We start from the raw sequence: 9402 nt of genomic DNA on the forward strand, positions 1-9402 counted from the left end.
CCCCCTTCTCTCTCTCTCTCTCTTTTTTCTCTCTCCCGTCTCCCTTCTCCTCTGAAAGGATTTCAGCAGCCGGGCGGAGGTGGAGTTCGGCGGCAGAGGATTAGGAGTGGATGCGCTCAGAGACCGGCAGAGATTTCTTTTTTTTTTCCCCACCACCCGCCCCATCGCCCGCCCGCTCCTCCGCCTCGAACCGGCGACCGCGTCTTCTTGGAAAGCGGCCGAAGAAGGGAGGAGGAGGAGGAGGAGGAGGAGGAGGAGGAGGAAGAAGAAGAAGAGGATCGGAGCGCCCCAACCCTTCACCTGCAGCAAGAACCCTGACTCAGATCCGCCTAGATCCCTCCCTTCCTTTGGACAGGCAAACAGAATAAAAAATAAAAAGGGAAGAGAAAGCGAGGCGGCTGGGGAAATTTTTTTTTCCAAAAAAAGTCCCCTCCATTCCGAGCCAACGGACCGGCTGGAGCCAGACGAGCTTCCTCCAGCCATGGACCGAGCGAAGGATCTAGTAGTCTCTCGCCCGCCTCGGGCTTCCAAGATCCAGCTGGCTTGAAAGCGTACGTACGCACGCAGGGATCCATTGCTTTGCTCCCTGCTTCGAAGGATCGGGTGTGTGTGTGGGGGGGGGGAGATTCCTAGGGGGAATCGAGGAACCAGGGCTTCGGTCGGGGTTCTCCTCAGTTGGCGTGCTGGATCTCCATCTGCTCCGCCTTCAGATCCCGCCCGATTTCCCTCTGGATCTTTGGAAGCATTCCTCCAGAGGCGGGAAGAGGAGGGAAAGAAAGGGTCTTGGGCTCTCCCTCGCCTGGATGTACAGTACACGTGTTGCTCCCTTTCTGACGTTTCTGCGGATCCAGCCCTAATTCTCCGGAAGCGTATTTCCCCCGCTCCCTCCCAAAAAAGGGGGGGGGGTTCTTTCATCTTCTGCATCGCTTCTGCGTATCTGGGGACGGTGGGACACACCAACGTTTTAAGAAGATTATTTTAAGGCTTATTTTCCAAATTCCTGGACGTATCCGTTCTTGGAAGTTTCTGGTTGCACGCGATTCCTTTTCCGGGAAAATTACCAAGCGGCATTAATCTTTGAGGCTCCTAGATTCTAAGTGAAGACTGGCCATCCCCATCGTCTGGTTCTCTGCCTTGGCTTTCCAGAATATGAAAGTTGGCTTGTGGTACCAAGGCGCACTTAGCGTTGGTTGCCTTTTGTTCCACCAATGGTTTTTGTAGATCTTTGAACAGCTGGAATTAACGTGAAATTCCGAAGCTCGGATTCTGGTAATTTTAAATTCTATTTATTTTGTTCACCTTCCTTTCGCAAGCCCCTTTCTGTCCCAACTTTTGGGGTTTCTTTGGACCCACCCAAGAATCTCTTTTCTTTAACACACGGTCAGTTTCATCCAAATTTCCTTTTCAAAATTCTAACATTTATCACTGTGTTGCTCCGTTTCTTGTAAATACATCGAAGTCTGATTTCTGCCAATTTGCCAATTATGGGCTCTTGAAACCACCTCCCAGTCTGGCTTCAGATTAAAAACATGTCCCCTTTCACTCTAGAGGTCTGCGCAAACATTTGTGTCTGAAGTGCCAGTTTTATTTAAACAGACAAGGAGAAGGAAATTCACTCTATTCCTCCTGGATCACTGTTGTTTGCAATCAGATTTCCTCTCCCGGGTGAACAGCCTTCTTGCTGCAATCCTATACACCCCTTGGCCTGTGAGGTTATTCTCACCGCATGCTTATTTCTGAGCTGATGGCATAAAGCTGCACTGTAAATAAACCTGCCCCATTGTCGTCTTCTTGCAATAACCCTTGCCTCTTCATATCGCTGCACAAGGCTGTTTTATCTAGATTGCTTACTCAGGCATAGCGATGTCCCTAGCGTTCTTTTTTTATTATTAACGGCCATTAAGAAAGGTTAGATTAGAACACTGATAGCAATACAAAACACATGGAAGGAAGCTGTTGTGGTTTTTTGTTTTTTAAAAAAAAATTGTCTTACAGTTCCTCTTCCCTTTTTCCCCCCTGCTTTTAACTGCCTTGAGCTGGCCATCAAGAGGGGGGTCAAATCTTGTAAACAAACCTAATCACCTTTGCCTCTGCTTCCTCGCAAAGAGGCCTGGATTCATTGTGTAAAGAGCCCGGGTGTAGAACTGTCACCTCCCCAACACACCAGAGACAGTGTGTGTGTGACATGAGTTAGAAAGTGTGAGCAGATGAGAAGAGGGAGGGGGAAGGGAGAAAAACATCAAAGGTTGAGCCTGAAGGAAGCCCCCCCCCTCTCTCTCTCTCATTCTCTCTCTCTCATTCTCTCTCTCATTCTCTCTCTCTCTCATTCTCTCTCTCATTCTCTCTCTCATTCTCTCTCTCTCTCTCTCATTCTCTCTCTCTCTCTCTCATTCTCTCTCTCTCTCATTCTCTCTCTCTCTCTCTCTCTCTCTCTCTCTCTCTCTCTCTCTCATTCTCTCTCTCTCTCTCTCTCATAGCTAAAGGGACTTCATGTTGCAATGTCTTCTGACAGATCATCTTCCTCTTCCTGATCCTTCAAGCTACTACTACTCTTTCCCATTGTCTTTTTTCTGAATGTTTTCTTTTGCACTCTCCCACCTTTCTTGTCTCCTTTTCCAATCCAGCTCTCCCTCATTTCACCTCCCATCTGTCACTTCCTCCCTCTGGTCATTTTTTAAAAATTATTATTATTTCTGAGCCTCCATTTTCTGTTCCTCTAATATTGTCCTTCCTCTCCTTTCCAACCGCTGCCCATTTCTCTCAACCCCCTTGACAATTCTCTCCCAGATCCTTTCCTCTCTCTTTCTTCACTCCCCTCTTTTATCCCATTCTTTCCCTTGCCTCTTTTGTTTTGGGTTTGCCTTTCGTGTCCTTTTAAGTTGCTCTCCCAAGCCACTTTCCCCCCCCCTCTCTGTGTTTTCCCTTGCTTTGTACCTTCTCACCCCCTGAACGTATCCCACCCAATCTTTTCTTTTCTTTTTTCCCCCCACTCCTTTTTAAATCCCAGATTTCCCTCCTGTTTCCTGCTATCTCACACCTCCAGCAAAGATGTCTTCAACTCCTCCGCTGCCAGAATGGAAACTCCAGTTACTGGAGCGTCGGCGAAAGGAGGAAGAGGAAGCTCGGCGGCGGGAACAGGAGCAGCAAGACCGTATGGCTAAGATGCCAGCTTGGAAACGGGAGATCATTGAACGACGCCGGGCCAAGCAAGGTTCCAGCACTTCTTTTTCTGAACCAAACGGACCAGGAGAAACGGAGAGTGGCCCAGCCTCTCTGCCTGCTGCAACGTCATCCTACCAAGAGGGGGAGCCAAAGAGTTCTGTGCTACAGGAGAAGATTGGCCCAGTCCACCAACATCCTTTCATTCAGCTGGAGAAGCGCCGCCATCATCAGGAGTCTGGCCCTCCAGAAAGTGAACTTGCGAATACCAAAGCCAAACAAATAGTGGATCTGTGTGGGCAGATTCCAGGTGTCCGGACCCTACGGGCAGACAATGTCATTATAATAGAAACAGCCCATGGGGCACCACCAGCGCAGCTGGCTAGTGACCGCCACTCAGGAGAAGCCAAATCAGGTAGCATGGAGTCCCTCAATGAGCTGTTGGCCCGCCGTGGGGGCAGCGTGACTGAGATCCGTGCAGGCGAGGTCTTCATCGTCAAGTCGGCTTTGAGCCGCAGCGTGGAGGATCTCAACGCCGTGGGCCGAGCTGAGCATCGGGCATCGCTGCCCGAGCAGCGCCAAGGGCGGGTCAGCAAACTACTCAGCCGGTTCAGCCAAGAGGATGGTGGAGGGGTGGTGATGCCATCACCCCCGGTGAAGTCCCTCAGCACTGAGAATTTAACGGAAAGCACCTTTGGAGGAAAGAAGCCAGCCCATTCTCCAGCAGACTTTGCCCCATCCCGGCTGCCTTGCATCAGTCGCCTCCCCAGCCCTCCCTGTGACCTCCCGGGACTGACGTCCCCAGGGCCTTGCACTGTGGCATCTTATCGAAGCCAGTTTGAAGCTAAATCAAGCGGTGGGGAGGGCTGGCCAGATAGCCCTCCAAGGCGCTCACCCAGTGGGAAAAGGTGGGGAAGGGAGGCTGTGTCCCCAGACAGAGGACCCAGGGCGGAGAGCAGTGATTTGGAGGTGGCAGTGGAAAGCCACCCAGCTGAGGACGATGTCCAGGGCAAAGCCTTGGCCAACCTGCACCTCCACTCCAGGAACTCCTTCATGGTTGTGCCACTGCGGGCTTCAGCCTCCCCTCCCCCAGAACCCAAACAGGAAGCCAGCCCTTCTCCTCCTTCAGCCAAGCCCCCAGTCCCCACTTCCTGCTCTTCACCCAGCTGTGAACAACTTCTCCCGGACGCCGTGGAGGAGCCGCCGCCCGAAGCCGAGGCCATGAGACGGAGCAGCAACAGCAAAGTTAAGGAGGATGTCAGGATGGGAGGCCTGGGCTGGGTCTCATCCCCCCATCCAGCCATGCAGCGTCGCAGTGGCAACACCATCACAATCAATCCTCGGAAGGTCTCCGTGTCACCTGTCATGGCTGTGGAGAATGGCATCGAGAGCTCTCCGCCACTGGGTACGATGCCCATGAAGAAACGCTACCCCACAGTGGAGGAGATCCAGGTGATTGGGGGCTACCTCTCCCTGCAGAGATCTTGTCTTGCAAAGAACGACCGACATCGGAAAAAGGTAGGCATGGTGCTCCTCCAAGCCCCTCTGGTCAGCTATTTGCTATTTGCAGCTGTTTGCATTTTGTAAACATCTGCACTTTTGCATTTCTCTTGTTCTATCTATGGCCTTTGGGTGGCCACAACTTTTTCAGGTGCTTGCTTGTTACCCTCTCCACAACCACCATCCTGTGATTGCTATCACCTTTTCCTGCATTCTTGTTCCTTTATTCCTTTATTTCACTGACATGGTTGGAGATATTCACCTCAAAAAGTGAGTATTTCTAGAACAATTCCTAGAAATTCTTGTCGAAGGATGCAGAATTCAACTCAAAGCTGGTAACCCAACTACTCTTTTTGCCTTATTAGAACTTCATATTTTTAATGTAATATAAAACTGTGGCTTCTGTAAGGCAGATCCCCATTCCTCCCCTTTTACAGATGAGCAAAAGAAGCAAAGAAAATTGAGTTTGTTCTTGGTTGGCACACAGGTTCAGGACACACAAGGCTTTAAATCCCTGCCTTTCACAGTCTCAAATTCAGTGCTTTAGCCTACAGTCCCTACCTTTCCATTGACAATGTACTTGTAATACTAACCTTTCCTTTTATGTTAACTACAATAGTGCAAAATATTTTTTTTTTGTCTGTTGAAAGGTCCTTGGGATACAGAGCAATTTCACACCCGGCCACACACAGTAAAACAATATCTAGTACCTCTGATCACTTGTTCTACAGAAGTCAGTGAAGTTGCCTCCAAACTGAAGACTTGGAGATCCAGTGGAGTGGAGTGGAGTGGAGTGGAGTGGAGTGGAGTGGAGTGGAGTGGAGTGGAGTGGAATAGAATAGAATAGAATAGAATAGAATAGAATAGAATAGAATAGAATAGAATAGAATAGAATAGAATAGAATAGAATAGAATGGAATGGAATGGAATGGAATGGAATGGAATGGAGTGGAGTGGAGTGGAGTGGAGTGGAGTGGAATGGAATGGAATAGAAGCCGGAAGACCTTGGAGGTCTTCTACTCCAGCCCTCTGCTCAAGCAGGAGAACCTACATCATTTCAGACAAGTGATTGTCTAGTCTCTTAAAAACCTCCAGTGATGGAGCGCCTGTTCAAGGATTCTGTGAGGTGTTCGTTCCACAGTAAGAACAAAGATGGAAGAAGCCATACAGAAAACCAGCACCAACATCCCAAAATTTCATGAATGATTAAATCTTCATCCAGACACACTGCCTTTTTCTTCTTCTGTGCAATTTTGTCCCCAGTTGCTCTGTGTTTATCTCTTCCCACGGTTCTTCCTTTTAATTTCCTCCTTACCTTGAGTTGTCAGCAATGCTCAGAGGAAGACAGCTACATCCTGTAAATTGCATTAAGGTTTCCTAATGTACAATTAAAAAAACATTCTGGATTTGAGGCTTAATCCATAGTTCTTGGTAGGGATGTTTTAATGCAAGCTGCAAAATACACTTTGGAGCTTCCTTTGTAGAGTTTCAGGGTTCACACAATGCCTAATCATAATGAAATAACCAATGTAGGCAGGTAGAATTATTTTATTCATTTGCAAATTAGTTTTGCAGGCCAATTTTTAATGGCCTTTAGACATATGTGATATTTATAGACAGACTTCAGGAGTGGGAACTGAAGGCCAGCTCCATTGTTGTGTTGACTGCATTTTTCAAGCATGCTTCCAGAATACAAATCTTGGCTTACTTCAAAGAGTGATCAATATCGTAGTTGTAGTTAATGTTCAACCGCTTGTTCATCCGAAATTTCATCAGGTGTTGGCTGTGACCACTTGAAAGCAATTCCTGCTAAAAAGTCACTCATTCCTATTATGGAATGAGACTTTAAGGGGACCTCTTCTCCAATGCATTTATTTATTGGGTTTATGTGCTACTAAATCTATATAGATTCACAGTGATTCATGGCACATGAACAAACTTAAAATATAACTTTATTAGTTAATTAGTTAATTCTAAACCAACAACAAAATCATACATATAATTCATATAATACCACTTCAACATTTTTTCTGAGCAATATATATACCTTAACATTCCCACATGTACTTGTACAAAATGATAGAATAGAATAGAGACATTATCTAGGAAAAGAAAAGTTTGCCTTTTCTGAGGAGTATGTCAAAGATGGGAGTCTTTTGAAGCTACAATACTTTTTTACAACTGCATATGACATTCGAGCACTGATTTTCACATATTCTGCTTAGAACCAAGCATTGGGGTGGAGATTGAGGTCTAGAAACTCTGTTCGCTGTTGAGCATGGCAGGATAAAGAAATAGTGAGGAAGGGTGATTTGACTTCCACCGTACAGTGTCTCCCCTTAACTTTGCTTTCTTCCTATCATCTGCTTGCTAAGTGCTTGCTTAGAAACTTTCCCAATTTTCAGAGGAAAATATGGTAAAATATGAATAGAAGAAGAATGAAACACCTGCGTAACATTACTTTTTATCTGCTGGTTCTCCCATTTAAGATCGCAGTGCTGCTTTAAAGTGGTCGTGAAAGTCTAAAGCAGAGGTCCCCAAATTTTTGGGCACCAGGGACCGGTTTCACGGAGAGAGGTTTTTCCGGGGACCATGGTTTTGTGTGCTGCCTGCATCCCACGGATGGGGCTTTGCTTGTTTGTGTGGATCGGTTGCTGGTATGCTGCGGTCCGATACTGGTCCACGGACCAGGGGTTGGGGACCCCTGGTCTAAAGTTTCTTGACACAGCACACTATCAAGCATTTTGTTTTTCCCTCAAAGCAGAGCAGATGTGTTAATTTTTAGGATGATGTATAGAGTGGGCCTGTTACCAATTTTTCTGCCTCCAAAATGAAAGTGGAATGGCAAGAAACGTGTGTAGGTGCCAGCCGGACTATTTAGTAAGAAGATTGATTGAGGTGTAGGGCTGGCAAAGCAGAAGTATATAAAAAGCCAGATGAGGAGAGAATGTAAAGAGGTCCCTAGAGTAAGCGATATAAAGTCAGTAGAAGGCATGGTCAGAGCAGTGAGCCAAGGAATTTATTTATTTATTTATTTATTTTTGGGACTTATATGCCACCCTATCTCCCGAAGGACTCAGGGCGCCTAACAACAATAAAATACAGCAATACAAAAGTTAAAAAGAATTAAATTAACAGCCCCAATAAAATAAATTAAAATTAAAATTAAAAATTAAAAAAAAAATTAAAAAACATTTTAAAATCCCTGTTGTCAGTCCAGGTCAGCCTGATGGAAAAGGAGTGTTTTGAGGCCGCGGCGAAAGGACCGGAGATCCGGGGCCATCCGGAGCTCAAGGGGAAGTTGGTTCCATAGGGCTGGCGCTCCCACAGAGAAGACCCTCCCCCTGGAGGTCACCAGCCGACATTGTCTAGCTCAGACATGTCAAACACAAGGCCCGGGGGCCAGATCCGGCCCGCGGTGGTTTCATGCGGCCCACGAAGCCATCCTGGAAACAGTGAGGGAACGGCCCCCACTGCCTTGGTCCTGGCCCAGAGACCCTCCTCCTGCCAGAGACCCTCAGATCTGTCCCACTCCTGCCCAGGCCCCCACAGGCACCCTTGATGCGAATGATGTAGAGCTGGCCACGCCCACCCAGTAGGCCATATGCACTTTAGCCACACCCACCCAGTAGGCCACGCCCACCCAGGCCATACCCACCCGGCCCCCTGAGGGCAACCGCAGTGCTGAAATTGAGTTTGACACCCCTGGTCTAGCTGATGGCACCCTGAGGAGGCCCTCTCTGTGTGAGCGTACTGGGCGATGGGAGGTCATTCCCAGCAGCAGACGGTCCTGCAAATATCCCGGGCCTAGGCCATGTAGGGCTTTAAAGGTAAGTACCAGCACCTTAAATCTCACCCGGAGGACAACCGGTAACCAATGCAAAGGAATGCTCCGTAGCAGCAGCCATGCATTGACTTTTTAATGGAAATAAGATGAAACAGAGAAGATCCACTGTGAGACTTCCAGATAGAACTTAAGATGGGGAAAGCATCCTCGTGTTGAGGTTCCATTGTGATTTTGAGAGACAAAGGGATGTCTGATCATTTGCACTCCCTGTCTGCAAAAGGCATTTGGTGGAGTGAAGATCAGTCATAACTGGACACCGTCTTAATTAGCTGGAGATTGCATTAGCATCAACAAAGATTCCCTCAGTTTTCATCCAGGTCTGGTTGCCCGCTGTTAATTGTACAGGATAATATGACATTCCCGCTAAAGCAGGGGTGTCAAACTCAATTTCATTGAGGGCCGCATCAGCATTGCAGTTGCCCTCAGGGGGCCGGGTGGGTGTGGCCTGGGTGGGTGTGGCCTACTGGGTGGGTGTGGCTAGAGTGTGTATGGCCTGCTGGGTGGGCGTGGCCAGCTCTACATCATTTGCGTCAAGGGTTCCTATGGGGGCCTGGGCAGGAGTGGGACAGATCTGAGGGTCTCTGGGCCAGGGCCAAGGCAGTGGGGGCCATTCCCTCACTGCTTCCAGGATGGCTTCGTGGGCCACATGAAACCACTTTGCGGGCCGGATCTGGCCCCCGGGCCTTGTGTTTGACATGTCTGCGCTAAAGTGTCATATCTATGGAAATTCTCAGTCATCCAGGTCAAGGTTATCTCAGCTTCTTGAATGAGAAGCGAAACCGTCTTCAAAGAAAAACAAGAAAGTCCAGTTGCCTCTTGAAAAAGCACCTTTGAGACATTAAAGTGTTGTGTTTAGCAACCTAAGAATCAGAATAGATCCGGAAATGACCTTTGAG

The 9402-nt window shown here is 47.9% G+C and overlaps 1 protein-coding gene across 2 annotated transcripts; it reads left to right on the forward strand.

Annotated features, from left to right (window-relative positions):
- The first annotated feature begins 281 nt into the window (after positions 1 to 281).
- LOC308679412 (taperin-like) lies at positions 282 to 5389 on the forward strand. Of its 2 annotated transcripts, none has more exons than XM_081347024.1 (3): positions 282 to 551; positions 3008 to 4677; positions 5310 to 5389. In XM_081347024.1, exons 2-3 carry the CDS (start codon positions 3049 to 3051, stop codon positions 5352 to 5354), a joined length of 1674 nt encoding a protein of 557 aa, XP_081203150.1. In that variant the 5' UTR covers positions 282 to 551; positions 3008 to 3048; the 3' UTR covers positions 5355 to 5389. The 2 variants fall into 2 exon arrangements, with proteins under 2 accessions (XP_081203150.1, XP_081203149.1); XM_081347023.1 differs by lacking the exon at positions 282 to 551 and adding an exon at positions 665 to 1269.
- The last annotated feature ends 4013 nt before the right edge of the window (positions 5390 to 9402 follow it).

The sequence above is a fragment of the Vipera berus genome (assembly GCF_964194415.1).
Source record: "Vipera berus genome assembly, contig: HAP1_SCAFFOLD_473, whole genome shotgun sequence".
NCBI classification, from domain to species: domain Eukaryota; kingdom Metazoa; phylum Chordata; class Lepidosauria; order Squamata; family Viperidae; genus Vipera; species Vipera berus.